Genomic DNA, 20,334 nt, shown 5'->3' on the forward strand with positions numbered 1-20,334 from the left:
AGAGGCACGGGGAGGGACTGGGAGGGGGAGTGGGGGCACTGGGAGCGACTGGGAGCGACTGGGAGGGGGACTGGGGGCACTGAGAGGCACTGGGAGTGGGAATAGGGGGACTGGGAGGGGAACTGGGAAGAACTGGGAGCACTGGGAGGCGCCAAGAGGGTCCGTGAGGGGGACCTGTGGGCGTGGCTTCGCTTGGCACCGCCTGTTCATAAGCTCCGCCCCATGGGCGTGGCTTCTTTTGGCGCGCGGGCGCCGATTGGCCGCGTCCCTTAGAGGCGCGCTCTGATTGGCCGTCGCCTCACGCGGTGGGGGGGGCGTGGCCCCGGCGTGGGGCGTCACGTGACGGCCGCCTCAGTCGCGGCGAGGAAGGCGCAATGGCGGCGGCTGCGGCGGCGGCGGTTTCTCCTCCGGCTCCCGGCGCGGGCGGCGGCGCCGCTCGAGTATCGGCGGGGCGGGAACTCGGTTGCGCGGCGGAAGTCGGAGCGGCTTTGGGTTCCGCCGCTCGGCACGGCTTCGATTTCCTCTGCCTCCCCCTCTTCCACCCGCGGGCCCGAAGGGAACGGCTCCGCACCCCCGCGGCGCAGCGCGCCGGGCCCGCCACCCGCGCCGACCTCCTCCTCTGCGGCCGCGGTGAGCCAGCACCGGGGCCTACCGGGACCTACCGGGAACCCCCAGTGCCTCCCAGTGACCCCCCCCAGTGACCCCCCGGGGCCTACCGGGAACTCCCAGTGCCTCCCAGTGCCCTACCGGGATCCCCAGTGACCCCCCCGGGGCCTACCGGGAACCCCCAGTCCTTCCCAGTGCCCCCCCCGGGGACCCCCAGTGACCCCCCGGGACCTACCGGGAACCCCAGTGACCCCCTCGGGGACCCCCAGTGACCCCCCCGGTCCTACCGGGGACCCCCCTGTGCCTCCCAGTGCCCCTACCGGGCACCCCCTGTGCCTCCCAGTGCCCCTACCGGGAACCCCAGTGCCTCCCAGTGCCCCCCCCCGGGGACCCCCAGTGACCCCCCGGGGCCTACCGGGCACCCCCAGTGCCTCCCAGTCCTTCCCAGTGCCTCCCGGGGACACCCAGTGACCCCCCCCAGGGCCTCCCAGTCACCCCCAGTCCTTCCCAGTGCCTCCCAGTCATGCACAGCGCTCCCAGTGCTTCCCAGTCCTTCCCAGTCCTTCCCAGTGACTCCCAGTGGACCCCCCCCGGGGCCTCCCCAGTCACCCCCAGTCCTTCCCAGTGCCCTCCCAGTCATGCACAGCGCCTCCCAAGTGCTTCCCCAGTCCTTCCCAGTCCTTCCCAGTGACTCCCAGTGACCCCCCCGCCGGGGCCTCCAAGTCACCCCCAGTCCTTCCCAGTGCCTCCCAGTCATGCACAGCGCTCCCCAGTGCTTCCCAGTCCTTCCCAGTCCTTACCAAGTGACTCCCAGTGACCCCCCCCCGGGGCCTCCCAGTCACCCCCCAGTCCTTCCCAGTGCCTCCCAGTCGATGCCACAGCGCTCCAGTGCTTCCCAGTCCATCCCAGGCCTCCCAATGGCCTCAGAGTCCTTCCCAGTCCTCCCAGTGCCCCCCCAGTGGACTCCTAATGTCTCCCAGTTCCTTCCCAGTGCCTCCCAGTCCCCCCCAGTCCTTCCCAATCTTCCCAGTGCGCCTCTCCACTGACTCCCAGTCCTTCCCAGTGACCTCCAGTCCTTCCCAGCACCCCCCAGTGACTCCCCAGTCCTTCCCAGTCCTTTCAGTGCTTCCCAATGACCCCCATGTCCTTCCCAGTGACTCCAGCTGTACCCCCCAGTCCTTCCCAGTGACTCCCAGTGCCTCCCCAGTCCATCCCAGTGACCCCTCAGTGACCCCCAGTCCCTCCAGTGCCTCCAGTGCCTCTCCCCAATGCCTCCCAGTGACCCCCAGTCTTCCCAGTCCTTCCCAGTGCCTCCCAGTCCTTCCCAGTCACCCACAGCACTCCCAGTCCTTCCCAGTCCCCAGCATTCCTTCCCAGTGCTTCCAGTCCCACTCATTCCTTCCCAGTGTCTCCCTTGCCTTCCCAGTGCTTCCCAGTACCCAACATTCCTTCCCAGGTGCCTCCCGTGCTTCCCATTCTCTCCCAGTGCTTCCCAGTCCTTCCCAGTCCCTCCCAGTGCTTCCCAGTCCCGCTCATTCCTTCCCAGTCCCTCCCAGTGCTCCCAGTCCGCACCACCCCTTCCTCCCCTCTCTCCCAGTCGCTCCCAGTTGCCCCCCTTCCCCTTCCCCAGTGCCTCCCAGTAACCCCAGTTTGCCCAGACTGGAACACGCTGGTGGTGGGGAAGGTTTCGCCCTGGATCCGCGCGGATTCGCCGCTGGAGCACGAGCGCCGCAACTCCGAGGCCGTGAGTCACACCAGTATAAACCAGTACAAACCAGTACAGACCAGTTACCCCCCCTTCCCCACTCCGGAGCCTCCCAGTTCCTCCCAGTACAGCCCAGTGCCCCTCTTCCCCACTCCAGAGCCTCCCAGTTCCTCCCAGTACAGCCCAGTGTCCCCTCTTCCCCACTCCAGAGCCTCCCAGTTCCTCCCAGTACAGCCCAGTGTCCCTCTTCCCCACTCCAGAGCCTCCCAGTTCCTCCCAGTACAGCCCAGTGCCCCCCTTCCCCACTCCAGAGCCTCCCAGTTCCTCCCAGTACGGCCCAGTTGCACCTATAGTCCTTCCCAGTACAACCCAGTACCCCCATTCCTCCTCCCAGTCCCTCCCAGTGCCTCCCAGTAACCCCTTACAGCCTCATAGCTCCCCCATTTCCCTTCTCCAGTCCCTCCCAGTCCCTCCCAGTGCCTCCCAGTAACCCCTTACAGCCTCATAGCTCCCTCATTTCCCCTTCCCAGTCCCTCCAGTCCCTCCCAGTAACCCCTTACGGCCTCATAGCTCCTCCATTTCCCTTCCCAGTGCCTCCCAGTACAACCCAGTGCCCCATTTCCCTTCCCAGTCCCTCCCAGTGCCTCCCAGTGCCCCCCCGAAGCCCCCGTAGCCGCCTCCCAGTGGCTCCCAGTGGCTCCCAGTGCCCCCCGAAGCCCCCGTAGCCGCCTCCCAGTGGCTCCCAGTAGGCTCCCCAGGTGCCCCGTTCCGCAGGCGCTGATGCAAGGAACTGGATTTCGGGCGTACCTGGGGGCCCCGCCTTCCTGCTCCCCCTCCCCAGGCCGACTGAACCCCAACCTGGCGCGGCTGCTCTGCGCCCACCTGCACAGCGGCCCACCACAGCCGCCTATGGTCAGCACTGGGGGGACTGGTATGGACTGGGATCGGGAATGGGGGCACCTGGGGGCACTGGAGGGGGGAATGGGGGGCACTGGTGAGGGGGATTGGTGGATACTGGGATGGGGGGGGACTGGGAGGGGGGATGGTAAAGTACTTGGGAGGGACTGTGAGGGGGAAATGGGGAACTGGGAGGGGGATTGAGTGTACTGGGAGGGGAATTAGGGGTACTGGGAGAGACTGGGAGGGGGATTGGAGGGACTGGGAGGGGGGGCGGGGGTACTGGAGGGACTGGGGGGGGCGGGGGTACTGGAGGGACTGGGAGGGGGAATGGGGGGACTGGGAGGGACTGGGAGGGGAATGGGGGCACTGGGAGGGACTGGGAGGGGGAATGGGGGCACTGGGAGGGACTGGGAGGGGGAATGGGGGCACTGGGGGGGACTGGGATGGGGATTGGGGGTACTGGGAGGGACTGGGACGGGGAATGGGGGTACTGGGAGGGACTGGGATGGGGAATGGGGGCACTGGGAGGGACTGGGAGGGAGATAGGGGGCACTGGGAGGGACTGGGAGGGAGATAGGGGGCACTGGGAGGGACTGGGAGGGGGAATGGGGGTACTGGGAGGGACTGGGAGGGGGAATGGGGGCACTGGGAGGGACTGGGAGGGGGAATGGGGTTACTGGGGGGGGAATGGGGATACTGGGAGGTACTGTGAGGGCTATTGGGGGTACTGGGAGGGACTGGGAGCCACTGGGAGGGAGAATGGGGGCACTGGGAGGGACTGGGAGGGAGAATGGGGGCACTGGGAGGGGGAATGGGGTACTGGGAAAGGGATTGGAGGGATTGGGAAGTACTGGGAGGGGGAATGGGGGTACTGGGACGGGGATTGGGGGTACTGGGAGGGACTGGGATGGGGATTGGGGGCACTGGGAGGGACTGGGAGCCACTGGGGGGGGGATGGGGGTACTGGGATGGACTGGGAGGGAGAATGGGGGCACTGGGAGGGACTGGGAGGGAGAATGGGGGCACTGGAGGGGGAATGGGGGTACTGGGAAAGGGATTGGAGGGATTGGGAAGTTACTGGGAGGGGGAATGGGGATACTGGGAGGCGGATTTTGGGGGCACTGGGAGGGACTGGGATGGGGATTGGGGGTTACTGGGAGTGGACTGGGAGCACTGGGAGGGGGAATTGGAGGGTCCTGGGAGGAGGAATGGGGGGCACTGGGAGGGACTGGGAGGGGGACTGGGGGCACTGGGGAGGTTGTCCCTGGGAGTGTTTCGGGGTGGTTGGTTTGGAGGGGCCCATACTGGTCCGTACTGGTCCATACTGGTCCGTACTGGCGGTGGCAGTGTGTGGGTTGCGGGGTCCCCCTGGTGGCCCCCGAGGACGCGCGGGAGGATGTGGTGGAGAACGAGGAGGCGCCCCAGGTAGGCTCCCGAGGAGAAGACCTGGCTTGTGGTGAGGTAACTGGGAGCACTGGGAGTACTGGGAGGGGACTGGGAGCACTGGGAGGGCACTGGGAGGGCACTGGGAGCACCGGGAGGGGAACTGGGAGCACTGTGAGGGACACTGGGAGCACCTGGGAGGGGACTGGGAGCACTGGGAGGGCAACTGGGAGCGCTGGGAGGTGACACTGGGAGCGCTAGGAGGGGTACTGGGAGCACTGGGAGGGCACTGGGAGCACTGGGAGGGGAACTGGGAGCACTGGGAGGGCACTGGGAGCACTTGGGGGGGGGAACTGGGAGCACTGGGAGGGACACTGGGAGCGCTGGGAGGGGAACTGGGAGCACTGGGGGAGGGACACTGGGAGCGCTGTGGAAGGGGAACTGGGAGCACTGGGAGGGAACTGGGAGCACTGGGAGGGCCGTACTGGTCCTTACTGGGAGGCACTGGTGTGTAATCCGTAGGTGGCACAACTTCCGCACTCTCTGCGACTACAACAACGCTGTGGGCGTGGGTGAGTGCCCCCGGGCTCCCAGTACAGACCAGTACACCTCCCAGTATAAACCAGTAACTCTCCCCAGGGCTCCCAGTAGAGACCAATAGCCCCCCAGTGCTCCCAGTAGAGACCAGTAACCCTCCCCAGTGCTCCCAGTCATCCTCCCTCTTCCTCCCAGTCCTTCCCAGTGCCCCTCCCAGTCTGTCCCAGTGTCCCCAGTGCCCTCCCAGTCCCTCCCAGTTCTTCCCATTCCACCTCCCACTGCCCCATTCCCCCTCCCAGTCCCCCCCAGTGCCCCCCATTCCCCCTCCCAGTCCCTCCCAGTGCCCCCATTCCCCTCCCAGTCCCTCCCACTGCCCCATTCCCCCTCCCAGTCCCCCCCAGTGCCCCCATTCCCCCTCCCAGTCCCTCCCAGTGCCCCCATTCCCCCTCCCAGTCCCTCCCAGTGCTCCATTCCCCCTCCCAGTCCCTCCCAGTGCCCCCCATTCCCCCTCCCAGTCCCTCCCAGTGCCCCCAATCCCCCTCCCAGTCCCTCCCACTGCCCCATTCCCCCTCCCAGTCCCTCCCAGTGCCCCCATTCCCCCTCCCAGTCCCTCCCAGTACCCCCATTCCCCTCCCAGTCCCTCCCACTGCCCCATTCCCCCTCCCAGTCCCTCCCAGTGCCCCCATTCCCTCCCAGTCCCCCCCAGTGCCCCCAGCGGTGCCTCCCCGCAGCGCTGGAGGTAGGCCCGGACCTGCCGTCGGCGGCGGCGGTGGCGCGCTGGCTGGGGGAGCCGGTGAAGGCCGCCATCCTCCCCACCAGCCTCTTCCTCACCAACAAGAAGGGCTTCCCCGTCCTCTCCCGACCCCACCAGCGCCTGCTGGGGCGGCTGCTCAAGGTGCACTGGGAGCACTGGGAGGGACTGGGAGGGGGAATGGGGGCACTGGGAGGGACTGGGAGGGGGAATGGAGGCACTGGGAGGGACTGGGAGGGGGAATGGGGGCACTGGGAGGGGGAATGGGGGCACTGGGAGGGACTGGGAGGGGGAATGGGGCAGTGGGAGGGACTGGGAGGGGGAATGGGGGCACTGGGAGGACTGGGAGGGGGAATGGGGGATACTGGGAGGGACTGGGAGGGGGAATGGGGGCACTGGGATGGGACTGGGAGGGGGAATGGGGGCACTGGAGGGACTGGGAGGTTGGGGGAGAGAGAAAAGGTCTGTATGGGGTTTCTATGGGGCCTCTATGGGGTCTCTATGGGTCACTATGGGGTCTGCTGTGGGTCTCTATGGGGCTCTATGGGGCCTCCATTGGTCCCTATTGGTCTCCATTGGTGGTCTATATGGCTCCCATTGGTTTTCCATTGGATTTAAAGGGTCTCTATGGGGTCTCTATGGGGTCTCTATGGGTCTCTATGGGTCTCTATGGGTCTCTATGGGTCTCTATTGGGGTCTCTATGGGTCTATAGGGTCTCTATGGGTTTCTATGGATCTCTATGGTCCTCTATTGGGTATTAATTGGGCTCTATGGGGTCACTATGGGGTCTCTGTGGGGTCTCTGTGGTCTCTGTGGGTCTCTGTGGGTCTCTATGGGGTCTCTATGGGTCTCTATGGGGTCTCTATGGGGTCTCTGTGGGTCTCTATGGGGTCTCTGTGGGTCTCTGTGGGGTCTCTATGGGGTCTCTATTGGGTCTCTGTGGGTCTCTGTGGGTCTCTGTGTGTCTCTATGGGGTCTCTATGGGGTCTCTATGGGTCTCTGTGGGTCTCTATGGGTCTCTATGGGGTCTCTATGGGGTCTCTGTGGGTCTCTGTGGGTCTCTATGGGGTCTCTGTGGGTCTCTATGGGGTCTCTGTGGGTCTCTATGGGTCTCTGTGGGTCTCTGTGGGTCTCTATGGGTCTCTATGGGGTCCTCTATGAGTCTATGGGGTCTCTATGGGATCCTATGAAGTCTCTATGAATCTTTATGGGTCTCTATGGGGTCTCTATGGGTCTCTATGAGTCTCTATGGGGTCTCTGTGGGTCTCTATGGGGTCCCTATGGGGTCTCTATGGGGTCCCTATGGGGTCCCCTATAGGGTCCCTATGAGCCCCTATGGGTCTCTATGGGTCTCTGTGGGTCCCTTTGAGCCCCTATGGACTCTCTGGGTCCCCCTGGTGGCTCTCCGTGCCCCGTACGGAGCCCCACGGTGTCTGTCTCTCTCTTTTGGGGGTCCCCCCCCCCCTCCCCCCAGCTGGACGTTCAGGTGGTGCTGTGGGGCGCCCCCCGGCACGGGGCGAAGCCGCTCAGCGGTACCTGCAGTACCTGGAGCACCCTGGGGCAGCACCGCCCCCCGCCCTCCGCCTACGAGCTCTTCGCTCGCGGATACGAGGACTACCTACAGTCCCCCCTCCAGGTGGGCGGGGCTTCGACCCCGGGGGCGGGGCTTGAACCCTGGAGGCCGTGGCTTGAAGCCTGAGGGCGTGGCTAAAGCAAGGGGTATAGCCAAGGGTCTTTATGCGCCCATAAGAGAGGATGGAGGGGGCGTGGTTTAGGCAAGAAGGGGGTGTGGTTATAATCGGGGCGTGGCTTGAGGTTGGGGGTGGAGCCAAGGGAGGTTGTATGTGGCTATAAGGGGTGTGGGAAGGGGGAGTGGGGGTGCTGTGAGGGGGAATGGGGGACTGGGAGGGACTGGGAGGGGGAATGGGGGTAATGGGAGGGACTGGGAGGGGAATGGGGAACTGGGAGGGACTGGGAGGGGGAATGGGGAACTGGGAGGGGGGAATGGGGGTAATGGGAGGGACTGGGAGGGGGAATGGGAGGACTGGGAGGGGGAATGGGGGCACTGGGAGAGGAACTGGCGGTACTGGGAGGGACTGGGAGGGGGAATGGGGGCACTGGGAGGGACTGGGAGGGGGAATGGGGAACTGGGAGGGGGAATAGGGGTACTGGGAGGGGGAATGGGGAACTGGGAGGGACTGGGAAGGGGAGTGGGGGGGAATGGGAGGGACTGGGAGGGGGAATGGGGGTAATGGAAGGGGACTGGGAGGGGGAATGGGGTCACTGGGAGGGGGAATGGGTCACTGGGAGGGGAAACTGGGGGGACTGGGAGGGACTGGGAGGGGGAATGGGGGGAATGGGGACAGACTGGGAGGGGGGAATTGGGGCACTGGGAGGGGGAATGGTGGTACTGGGAGGGAATGGGAAACTGGGAGGGACTGGGAGGGGGAATGGGGGCACTGGGAGGGACTGGGAGGGAGAATGGGGAAACTGTGAGGGAATGGGAGGGGGAGTGGGGGCACTGGGAGGGGAATGGGGGCACTGGGAGGGGGAATGGGAAACTGGGAGGGTAGTGGGAGAGGGAATGGGGGCATTGGGATGGGGAATGGGGGCACTGGGATGGACTGGGAGGGGGAAATGAGGCACTGGAGGGACTGGGAGAGGGAATGGGGGCACTGGGAGGGGAAATGGGGGCACTGGGAGGGGCTGGGATTGATATGGGAGGGGAAATGGGAGGACTGGGAGGGGGAATGGGGGCACTGGGAGAGGAACTGGCGGGACTGGGAGGGACTGGGAGGGGGAATGGGGGCACTGGGAGGGGAATGGGGGCCCTGGGAGGGGGAATGGGGGTACTGGGAGGGGACTGGGAGGATTGGGGGACAGAGGAGGGGTCTCTATGGGGTCTCTTTGGGGTCTTGGAGGGGGCGTGGTTTGTTTCTGGGGGCGTGGCCAAGGGGTCTCTATGCCCATAGAGTGGCCAATGAAGGAGCTGGAAAGGGGGCGTGGCTGGGGGGGGAGTCAAGGGGGTCTCTATGCCCATAGAATACATTGGTGGGTGTGGGAGGGGGCGTGGCTTGAAACTGGGGGCGTGGCCAAGGTGTATGTGATGTCCCATGGAGGGGGCGTGGCTTGACGTGGCCCCTGCCCCCCCTGCAGCCCTTAATGGACAATTTGGAGTCTCAAACCTACGAAGTGTTTGAGAAGGACCCGGTGAAATACAGCCAATACCAGCAGGTGGGGGAACTGGGAGCACTGGGAGGGACTGGGAGGGGGACTGGGAGGGGACTGGGAGGGACTGGGAGGGGAAATGGGGGCACTGGGAGGGACTGGGAGGGGGAACGGGGGGCACTGGGGGGGACTGGGAGGGACTGGGAGGGGACTGGGAGGGGGACTGGGGGCACTGGGAGAGGGAATGGGGGCACTGGGGGGGACTGGGGGCACTGGGAACACTGGGGTGACTGGGATGGACTGGTGGGGACTGGGAGGACACAGTGTCGCGCGCCTCATTTGCATACACCACTCCTCATTTGCAATCTCATTTGCCATCCCCAGGCCATCTACCAGTGTCTGCTGGACCGCGTGCCCGAAAGACGAGAAGGAGAGCAACGTCCAGTGAGTGCCCCACGGCGCTATGGTCCCCCCCATTTCCTATGGGTCCCCCCATTCCCTATGGGTCCCCCCACACCCTATGGGTCGCCCCACACTTATGGGGCGCCCCTGACCCCCATAATTTCCCTCCCATCCCCATAGAACACCCGACATTCTCTCCATCCCTATACATCACTCCCTATCCCTATGGGTCCCCCCATTCCCTATGGGTCCCCCCCCTTCCCTATGGGTCCCCCCCCACACTTATGGGTCGCCCCCCACTTAAGGGGCGCCCCTGACCCCCCATATTTCCCTCCCATCCCCATAGAACACCCGACATTCTCCCCATCCCTATACATCACTCCCTATCCCTATGGGTCTCCCCCATTCCCTATGGGTCCCCCCCATTCCCTATGGGTCCCCCCACACCCTATGGTTCGCCCCACACTTATGGGGCGCCCCTGACGCCCCCCCAGGGTGGTGCTGGTGCTGGGGGCGGGCCGGGGGCCGCTGGTGAACGCCACGCTGCGAGCGGCCCGGCAGGCCAACCGCCACGTGCGGCTCTACGCCGTCGAGAAGAACCCCAACGCCGTCGTCACGTGAGACAAAACTCTCCTTTCTTACCCCAAAATCCCCTCCTTTTGACCCAAAACCCCCTCGTTTTGACCCAAAACCTCCTCCTTTTGACCCAAAACCTCCTCCTTTTGACCCAAAACCCCCTCCTTTTGACCCAAAACCCCCTCGTTTTGACCCAAAACCTCCTCCTTTTGACCCAAAACCCCCTCATTTTGACCCAAAACCCCCTCGTTCTGCCCCAAAACCCCCTCGTTCTGCCCCATAGAGCCCTATATTGCCCCACAGAGCCCCATAGATCTCTATAGGGCCCTATAGACCCCTATAGCGCCCTATAGACCCCTATAATAACCCACAGCCCTTCAGTGCCCCATAGTGCCTTATAGCGCTCTATAGAGCTCTATAGTGCCCTATATTGCCCCATAGACCCCCATAGAGCCCAATAGACCCCCACAGACCCCCATAGACGCCCATAGACCCCTATAGACCTCCATAGAGCCCAATAGACCCCCATAGAGCCCAATAGAGCCCCATAGAGCCCAACAGACCACCATAGAGCCCAATAGACCCCCATAGAACCCAATAGACCCCCATAGAGCCCCATAGACCCCCACAGACCCCCATAGAACCCAATAGAGCCCCATAGAACCAAATAGACCCCCACAGACCCCCATAGAGCCCAATAGACCCCCATAGACCCCCACAGAGCCCCATAGAGCCCAATGGGCCCCCATAGATCCCAATAGACGCCCATAGACCCCTATAGAGCCCCATAGAGCCCAATAGAGCCCAATAGACCCCCATAGAGCCCAATAGACCCCCACAGACCCCCATAGACCCTCATAGAACCCAATAGACCCCAATAGACCCCCATAGAGCCCCATAGACCCCAATAGACCCCCATAGAGCCCAATAAAGCCCAATAGACCCCCATAGAGCCCAATAGACCCCAATAGACCCCCATAGAGCCCAATAGACCCCCATAGACCCCAATAGATCTCCATAGAGCCCCATAGAGTCCAATAGAACCCAATAGACCCCCATAGACCCCAATAGACCCCCATAGACCCCCATAGACCCCCACAGACCCCCATAGACCCCCATAGAGCCCAATAGACCCCCAATAGACCCCCATAGAGCCCCATAGACCCCCATAGACCCCAATAGACCCCCATAGACCCCCACAGACCCCAATAGACCCCCACAGAGCCCCATAGACCCCCATAGAGCCCAATAAGACCCCCATAGAACCCAATAGACCCCAATAGAACCCAATAGAGCCCAATAGACCCCCATAGAGCCCAATAGACCCCCATAGACCCCCACAGACCCCCACAGACCCCCATAGAGCCCAATAGACCCCCAATAGACCCCCATAGACCCCCATAGAGCCCCATAGACTCCCATAGAACCCAATAGACCCCCATAGACCCCCATAGACCCCAATAGACCCCCATAGACCCCCATAGAGCCCAATAGAGCCCAATAGAGCCCCATAGACCCCATAGAGCTCCATAGACCCCAATAGAACCCAATGGGCCCCCATAGATCCCAATAGAACCCTCTAAGAACCCACAGCCCTCCACGGCCCCATAGTGCCCTGTAGTGCCCTATGGAGGTCCGTCTGGTCGCTCTATGGCCCCCCCAATGCCCCCCCCCAGGCTGGAGAGTTGGCAGTACGAGGAGTGGGGGGCGCAGGTGCGGGTGGTGGCGCAGGACATGCGGGAGTGGCGCGCTCCGGAGCCGGCCGACGTCCTGGTGTCGGAGCTGCTGGGATCCTTCGGAGACAACGAGCTGTGCCCCGAGTGCCTGGCCGGCGCCCAGCCCTGCCTCAAGGGTGAGCGGGGAACCCGGAAACGGGAAACGGGGGCGGAAACGGGGGCGGAAACGGGAAACGGGGGCGGAAACGGGGGCGGAAATGGCGTTAGGAGGGGAAACGGGAGGGAAATGGGAGCGGAAATGGCGTTAGGAGGGGGATTGGGAGTGGAAATGGGAAGCGGAAATGGCGTTAGGAGGGGGAACGGGAGGGAAATGGGAGCGGAAATGGCGTTTAGGAGAGGAAATGGGAGGGAAATGGGAGCGGAAATGGTGTTAGGAGGGGAAATGGGAGTGGAAATGGGAGCGGAAATGGCGTTAGGAGGGGGATTGGGAGTGGAAATGGGAGTGGAAATGGCGTTAGGAGGGGAAACGGGAGTGAAATGGGAGCGGAAATGGCATTAGGAGGGGAAATGGGAGTGGAAATGGGAGCGGAAATGGCGTTAGGAGGGGAAACGGGAGGGAAATGGGAGCGGAAATGGCGTTAGGAGGGGGATTGGGAGGGGAATGGGAGCGGAAACGGTGTTAGGAGGGGAAATGGGAGTGGAATCCAGAGTGGAAATGGCGTTAGGAGGGGAACGGGAGGGAAATGGGAGTGGAAATGGCGTTAGGAGGGGAAACGGGAGGGAAATGGGAGTGCAAATGGTGTGAGGGGAAACGGGGGGAAAGGGCGGGAAATGGCGTGAGGGGAAATGGGAGGGAAATGGGAGCGGAAATGGCGTTAGGAGGGGAAACGGGAGGGAAATGGGAGCGGAAATGGCGTTAGGAGGGGAAATGGGAGGGAAATGGGAGTGGAAATGGCGTTAGGAGGGGAAATGGGAGGGAAATGGGAGTGGAAATGGCGTTAGGAGGGGGATGGGGAGTGGAAATGGGATTAAAAGCGGAATCGGGGAGTGGGGAATGGGATTGGGAGTGAAAACGACACATGTGGGGCAGAGCTTGGGCTCTATGGGTCTCTGTGGGTCACTTATGGGTCTCTGTGGGTCACTTATGGGTCACTTATGCGTCTCTATGGGTCTCTGTGGGTCCCTTATGGGTCTCTGTGGGTCTCTATGGGTCCCTTATGGGTCGCTATGGGTCGCTGTGGGTCCCTTATGGGTCGCTATGGGTCGCTGTGCCCCCCAGCGGACGGCGTGAGCATCCCCTGCTCGTACACCTCCTTCCTGGCGCCCATCTCCTCCTCGAAGCTCTACAACGAAGTGCGCGGCTGCCGCGAGCGCGACCGCCACCCCGAGGTGGGGCACTTGGGGGGCGCGTGGGGGGCAACGGGGGCTCTGTGGGTCTCTATGGGTCCCTGTGGAGTCTCTATGGGGTCTCTGTGGGTCTCTATGGGTCTCTATGGGTCTCTATGGGGTCTCTGTGGGGTCTCTGTGGGTCTCTATGGGGTCTCTATGGGTCTCTATGGGTCTCTGTGGGTCTCTATGGGTCTCTGTGGGTCTCTATGGGGTCTCTGTGGGTCTCTATGGGTCTCTGTGGGGTCTCTGTGGGTCTCTATGGGGTCTCTATGGGGTCTCTGTGGGTCTCTATGGGGTCTCTGTGGGTCTCTATGGGTCTCTGTGGGTCTGTATGGGGTCTCTATGGGTCTCTATGGGTCTCTATGGGTCTCTATGGGGTCTCTGTGGGTCTCTGTGGGTCTCTATGGGTCTCTATGGGTCTCTGTGGGTCTCTATGGGGTCTCTGTGGGTCCCTATGGGTCTCTATGGGGTCTCTGTGGGTCTCTATGGGTCTCTGTGGGTCTCTGTGGGGTCTCTATGGGGTCTCTGTGGGTCTCTGTGGGGTCTCTGTGGGTCCCTATGGGTCTCTATGGGTCCCTATGGGTCTCTATGGGTCTCTATGGGGTCTCTGTGGGTCTCTATGGGTCTCTGTGGGTCTCTATGGGGTCTCTGTGGGTCTCTGTGGGTCTCTATGGGTCTCTATGGGTCTCTATGGGGTCTCTGTGGGTCTCTGTGGGTCTCTATGGGTCTCTGTGGGGGTCTCTATGGGTCTCTATGGGTCTCTGTGGGTCTCTATGGGGTCTCTGTGGGTCTCTGTGGGTCTCTATGGGTCTCTATGGGTCTCTATGGGGTCTCTGTGGGTCTCTGTGGGTCTCTATGGGTCTCTGTGGGTCTCTGTGGGTCTCTATGGGTCTCTATGGGTCTCTATGGGGTCTCTGTGGGTCCCTATGGGTCTCTATGGGGTCTCTGTGGGTCTCTGTGGGTCTCTGTGGGTCTCTGTGGGGTCTCTATGGGGTCTCTGTGGGTCTCTGTGGGGTCTCTGTGGGTCTCTGTGGGTCTCTGTGGGTCTCTATGGGTCTCTATGGGGTCTCTGTGGGTCTCTATGGGTCTCTGTGGGTCTCTATGGGGTCTCTGTGGGTCTCTGTGGGTCTCTATGGGTCTCTATGGGTCTCTATGGGGTCTCTGTGGGTCTCTGTGGGTCTCTATGGGTCTCTGTGGGGTCTCTATGGGTCTCTATGGGGTCTCTATGGGTCTCTATGGGTCTCTATGGGGTCTCTGTGGGTCTCTGTGGGGTCTCTGTGGGTCTCTGTGGGTCTCTGTGGGTCTCTATGGGTCTCTATGGGGTCTCTGTGGGTCTCTATGGGTCTCTGTGGGTCTCTATGGGGTCTCTGTGGGGTCCCTATGGGTCTCTATGGGGTCTCTATGGGTCTCTATGGGTCCCTATGGGTCTCTATGGGTCTCTATGGGGTCTCTATGGGTCTCTATGGGTCTCTATGGGTCACTTATGGGTGTTTATGGGGTCTCTGTGGGTCTCTATGGGTCTCTATGGGTCACTTATGGGTCCCTATGGGTCCCTATGGGTCACTTATGGGTCCCTATGGGTCACTTATGGGTCTCTATGGGTCTCTATGGGTCCCTATGGGTCACTTATGGGTCCCTATGGGTCACTTATGGGTCTCTATGGGTCTCTATGGGTCCCTATGGGTCACTTATGGGTCTCTATGGGTCCCTATGGGTCACTTATGGGTCTCTATGGGTCTCTATGGGTCACTTATGGGTCTCTATGGGTCTCTATGGGTCCCTATGGGTCACTTATGGGTCTCTATGGGTCCCTATGGGTCACTTATGGGTCTCTATGGGTCTCTATGGGTCTCTATGGGGTCTCTGTGGGTCTCTATGGGTCACTTATGGGTCTCTATGGGTCTCTATGGGTCTCTATGGGTCACTTATGGGTCTCTATGGGTCTCTATGGGTCCCTATGGGTCACTTATGGGTCTCTGTGGGTCTCTATGGGTCTCTATGGGTCTCTATGGGTCTCTATGGGTCACTTATGGGTCTCTATGGGTCCCTGTAGGTCCCTATGGGTCCCTTATGGGTCTCTATGGGCTCCTTATGGGTCTCTATGGGTCACTTATGGGTCTCTATGGGTCTCTATGGGTCACTTATGGGTCTCTATGGGCTCTATGGGTCTCTATGGGTCACTTATGGGTCTCTATGGGCTCTATGGGTCACTATGGGTCTCTATGGGTCTCTATGGGTCACTTATGGGTCTCTATGGGTCTCTGTGGGTCCCTATGGGTCTCTATGGGCTCTATGGGTCACTATGGGTCTCTATGGGTCTCTATGGGGCAGGCGCAGTTCGAGACCCCCTACGTGGTGCGGCTCCACAATTTCCACCAATTGGCGCCGCCTCAGCCGTGCTTCACCTTCCGGCACCCCCGGCCCGGTACGGTGGCCACACGGCCCCCTTTGGTAGCCACCGGGCATTGGTGGCCACAAAGGGGGGTTTGGTGGCCACAGAGTGGGGTTTGGTGGCCCTAAAGGGGGTTTGGTGGCCACAAAGGGGGGTTTGGTGGCCCCAGAGGGGGGTTTGGTGGCCCTAAAGGGGGGTTTAGTGGCCACAAAGGGGGGTTTGGTGGCCCCAGAGGGGGGTTTGGTGGCCCCGGGTGGTCCCTGGGAGCCTGCGGGGTTGGTAGCCACCCCTGCCGAGTTGGTAGCCACCTGGTGAATTTGGTGGCCGCGCAGATCTGTCGGAGGACAACAGCCGTTACCAAGTGCTCTCCTTCCTGGTGGACGTCACCACCGTTCTCCACGGCTTCGCCGGATACTTCGAGACCCGACTCTACGGGGACATCACCCTCAGTAGGTGGCCACCAAACCCCCCCCCGGGGGCTACCGGGGTGCTATGGGCCCCTATTGGTTCCTATTGGCCCCTATTGGTTCCTATTGGCCCCTATTGGTTCCTATTGGCCCCTATTGGCCCCTATTGGCCCCTATTGGCCCCTATTGGTTCCTATTGGCCCCTATTGGTTCCTATTGGCCCCTATTGGTTCCTATTGGCCCCTATTGGTTCCTATTGGCCCCTATTGGCCCCTATTGGCCCCTATTGGTTCCTATTGGTTCCTATTGGCCCCTATTGGCCCCTATTGGTTCCTATTGGCCCCTATTGGTTCCTATTGGTTCCTATTGGATCCATTGGCCCCTATTGGCCCCTATTGGTTCCTATTGGTTCCTATTGGCCCCTATTGGCCCCTATTGGTTCCTATTGGCCCCTATTGGTTCCTATTGGCCCCTATTGGCTCCTATTGGCCCCTATTGGCCCCTATTGGCCCCTATTGGCCCCTATTGGTTCCTATTGGTTCCTATTGGCCCCTATTGGCCCCTATTGGTTCCTATTGGCCCCTATTGGTTCCTATTGGTTCCTATTGGATCCATTGGCCCCTATTGGCCCCTATTGGCCCCTATTGGTTCCTATTGGCCCCTATTGGTTCCTATTGGATCCATTCGCCCCTGTTGGCCCCTATTGGATCCATTGGCTCCTATTGGCCCCTATTGGTTCCTATTGGTTCCTATTGGCCCCTATTGGCCCCTATTGGTTCCTATTGGCCCCTATTGGTTCCTATTGGTTCCTATTGGATCCATTGGCCCCTATTGGCCCCTATTGGCCCCTATTGGTTCCTATTGGCCCCTATTGGTTCCTATTGGATCCATTCGCCCCTGTTGGCCCCTATTGGATCCATTGGCTCCTATTGGCCCCTATTGGTTCCTATTGGATCCATTGGCCCCTATTGGCCCCTATTGGCCCCTATTGGTTCCTATTGGATCCATTGGCCCCTATTGACCCCTATTCGCCCCTGTTGGCCCCTATTGGATCCATTGACCCCTCTTGGCCCCCATTTGCCCCATTGGTCCCTATGGGTCACCTGTGGGTCGTTATGGGTCACTATGGGTGGGCGGGGCCTGTCGGCCATCTTGGCTGAGCGGTTTCCGTGCGTAGGTATCCGCCCGGAGACGCACTCGCCCGGAATGTTCTCCTGGTTCCCCATCTTCTTCCCCATCAAGGTAGGGGGGCGGCCATCTTGGATTGGGACGGCTATCTTGGGTTCGTTGGGTTGGGTTGGGTTGGGTTAATCATAGTGGGATGGGGCAGCCATGTTGGTTCGGCCATCTTGGATTGGGGCGGCCATTTTGGCTTGGGGTGGCCATTTTGGATTGGGGTGGCCATTTTGGCTTCATTGGGATGGGTTGGGTTGATCATGGTGGATGGGGCAGCCATGTTGGTTCAGCCATCTTGGGTTGGGGAGGACATCTTGGATTGGTTCGGCCATCTTGGATTGGTTCAGCCATTTTGGATTTGTTCAGCCATCTTGGGTCGGGGAGGCCATCTTGGGGAGGCCATCTTGGGTCGGGGCGGCCATCTTGGGTCGAGGAGGCCATCTTGGGTTGGGTCAGCCATCTTGGGTTGGGGAGGCCATTTTGGATTTGGTCGGCCATCTTGGTGTTCAGGCGGCCACCTTGGGTTGGGGTGGCCATCTTGGGTTGGGGAGGCCATCTTGGGTTGGGGCGGCCATCTTGGGTTGGGGTAGCCATCTTGGGTTGGGGCAGCCATCTTGGGTTGGGGCAGCCATCTTGGTTTGGGCAGCCATCTTGGGTCGGGGCAGCCATCTTGGGTCGAGGAGGCCATCTTAGGTTGGGTCAGCCATCTTGGGTTGGGTCAGCCATCTTGGGTTGGGTCAGCCATCTTGGGTTGAGGAGGCCATCTTGGATTGGGGAGGCCATCTTGGGTTGGGGCGGCCATCTTGGGTTGGGTTTGCCATCTTGGGTTGGGGCAGCCATCTTGGGTTGGGGCAGCCATCTTGGTTTGGGGCAGCCATCTTGGGTCGGGGCAGCCATCTTGGGTCGAGGAGGCCATCTTAGGTTGGGTCAGCCATCTTGGGTTGGGTCAGCCATCTTGGGTTGAGGAGGCCATCTTGGTTTGGGGAGGCCATCTTGGGTTGGGGCGGCCATCTTGGGTTGGGGCGGCCATCTTGGGTTGGGGCAGCCATCTTGGATTGGGGCGGCCATCTTGGATTGATTCAGCCATATTGATTGGGGCGGCCATCTTGGGTTGGGGCGGCCATCTTGGATTGGGGCGGCCATCTTGGATTGATTCAGCCATATTGATTGGGGCGGCCATCTTGGGTTGGGGTGGCCATCTTGGGTTGGGGCGGCCATCTTGGGTTGGGGCGGCCATCTTGGGTTTGGGCAGCCATCTTGGGTTGGCGTGGCCATTTTGGATTGGGACGGCCATCTTGGTTTCATTGGGTTGGGTTAAGTTGATGATGGTGGGATGGGGTAGCCATGTTGGTTCAGCCATCTTGGGTTGGGGCGGCCATCTTGGGTTGAGGAGGCCATCTTGGGTTCATTGGGTTGGGTTGATCATGGTGCGATGGGGACAGCCATGTTTGTTCCGCCATCTTGGGTTGGGGCAGTCATCTTGGGTTGGGGAGGCCATTTTGGATTTGGTCAGCCATCTTGGTGTTCAGGCGGCCACCTTGGGTTGGGGTGGCCATATTGGTTTGGGTTGGGTTGATCATGGTGGATGGGGCAGCCATGTCGGTTCAGCCATCTTGGGTTGGGGTGGCCATCTTGGGTTGAGGAGGCCATCTTGGATTGGAGTAGCCATCTTGGGTTGGATCGGCCATCTTCGATTTGGGCGGCCATCTTGGGTTGGGTCAGCCATCTTGGATTGGGGTGGCCATCTTGGATTGGAGTGGCCATCTTGGGTCGAGGTGGCCATCTTGGATTTGGGCAGCCATCTTGGGTTGGGGTGGCCATCTTGGGTTGGGGCGGCCATCTTGGGTTGGGGCGGCCATCTTGGGTTGGGGCAGCCATCTTGGATTGAGGAGGCCATCTTGGATTTGGGTGGCCATCTTGGGTTGGGGCGGCCATCTTGGGTTGGGGCAGCCATCTTGGGTCGGGGCAGCCATCTTGGGTCGGGGCAGCCATCTTGGGTTGGGGAGGCCATTTTGGATTGGGACGGCCATCTTGGTGTTCAGGCAGCCATCTTGGGTTGGGGTGGCCATATTGGGTTTGGTTGGGTTGGGTTGATCATGGTGGATGGGGCAGCCATGTTAGTTCAGCCATCTTGGGTTGGGACAGCCATCTTGATTTGGGATAGCAATCTTGGGTTGGGGCGGCCATCTTGGGTTGGGGCAGCCATCTTGGGTTGGGACTGCCATCTTGGGTTGGGACGGCCATCTTGGATTCATTGGGTTGGGTTGGGTTCATCATGGTCGAATGGGGGCAGCCATGTTGTTTCGGCCATCTTGGGTTGGGGCGGCCATCTTGGGTTGGCTTTGGGTAGGATGGGGCCATGTTGGTTGGGTTTGGAGGGCAGTCGGCCATCTTGGGTTGGGTTTGGAGGGCAGTCGGCCATCTTGGGTTCGGTTTGGAGGCCTGGCAGCCATCTTGGCTTGAAGTTTGGGTGGGATTCAGCCATCTTGGATTGCGTTAGAGTAGGATTCAGCCATCTTGGCTTGGCTCGGGAGCCCAGTCGGCCATCTTGTCTCTCCGTTTCCCCCCCCCCGCAGCAGCCGATGCCCGTCCGCGCCGGCGAGGCCGTCTCGGTGGCCTTCTGGCGCTGCGCCACCCCCAAGAAGGTGTGGTACGAGTGGGCCGTCACCTCCCCGTCCTGCTCGGCGCTGCACAACCCCACCGGACGCTCCTACACCATCGGCCTCTGAGGCCCCAATAAACGCCCGCGCACCGCCACTCCGCCTCCTCCTTGCCACGCCGCCGCCGCCATGGCGCTTCAGCCCCTCTGAGGGGTTAATTGGCTGCCGTAGGGGGTTAATTAGTGGGTAACGAGCGGCCTAAAGGGATAATCGGACCCCGTCATGGGGGTCATGAGGGCCTTTAAGGGGGTAATTAGGGCCTTTAAGGGGGTAATTAGGGCCTTTAAGGGGTAATTAGGGCCTTTAAGGGGGTAATTAGGGGCTTTAAGGGGTAATTAGGGGGTAATTAGGGCCTTTAAGGGGGTAATTAGGGACTTAAAGGGGGTAATTAGGGCCTTTAAGGGGTAATTAGGGCCTTTAAGGGGTTAATTAGGGTCTTTAAGGGGTTAATTAGGGCCTTTAAGGGGGTAATTAGGGACCTTAAGGGGCTAATTAGGGGCTTTAAGGGGTAATTAGGGCCTTTAAGGGGTTAATTAGGGTCTTTAAGGGGTTAATTAGGGCCTTTAAGGGGGTAATTAGGGTCTTTAAGGGGGTAATTAATCACC

General features: G+C 61.1%; 1 protein-coding gene across 1 annotated transcript; it reads left to right on the top strand.

The window, feature by feature from the left end:
* The first annotated feature begins 334 nt into the window (after positions 1-334).
* On the top strand, positions 335-19,849 carry PRMT5 (protein arginine methyltransferase 5). The gene is given in 17 exon segments (XM_054053138.1): positions 335-630; positions 2,265-2,347; positions 4,559-4,664; positions 4,733-4,742; positions 5,117-5,166; positions 5,863-6,026; positions 7,358-7,519; positions 9,040-9,117; positions 9,436-9,471; positions 9,473-9,495; positions 9,948-10,070; positions 11,706-11,881; positions 12,985-13,094; positions 15,426-15,519; positions 15,819-15,935; positions 17,071-17,135; positions 19,646-19,849. Coding segments are annotated over 17 exon segments (1,806 nt in total). The 5' UTR covers positions 335-374; the 3' UTR covers positions 19,799-19,849.
* Positions 19,850-20,334: the final 485 nt, after the last annotated feature.

The sequence above is a fragment of the Cuculus canorus genome, chromosome 39 (assembly GCF_017976375.1).
Source record: "Cuculus canorus isolate bCucCan1 chromosome 39, bCucCan1.pri, whole genome shotgun sequence".
Lineage (NCBI taxonomy): Eukaryota > Metazoa > Chordata > Aves > Cuculiformes > Cuculidae > Cuculus > Cuculus canorus.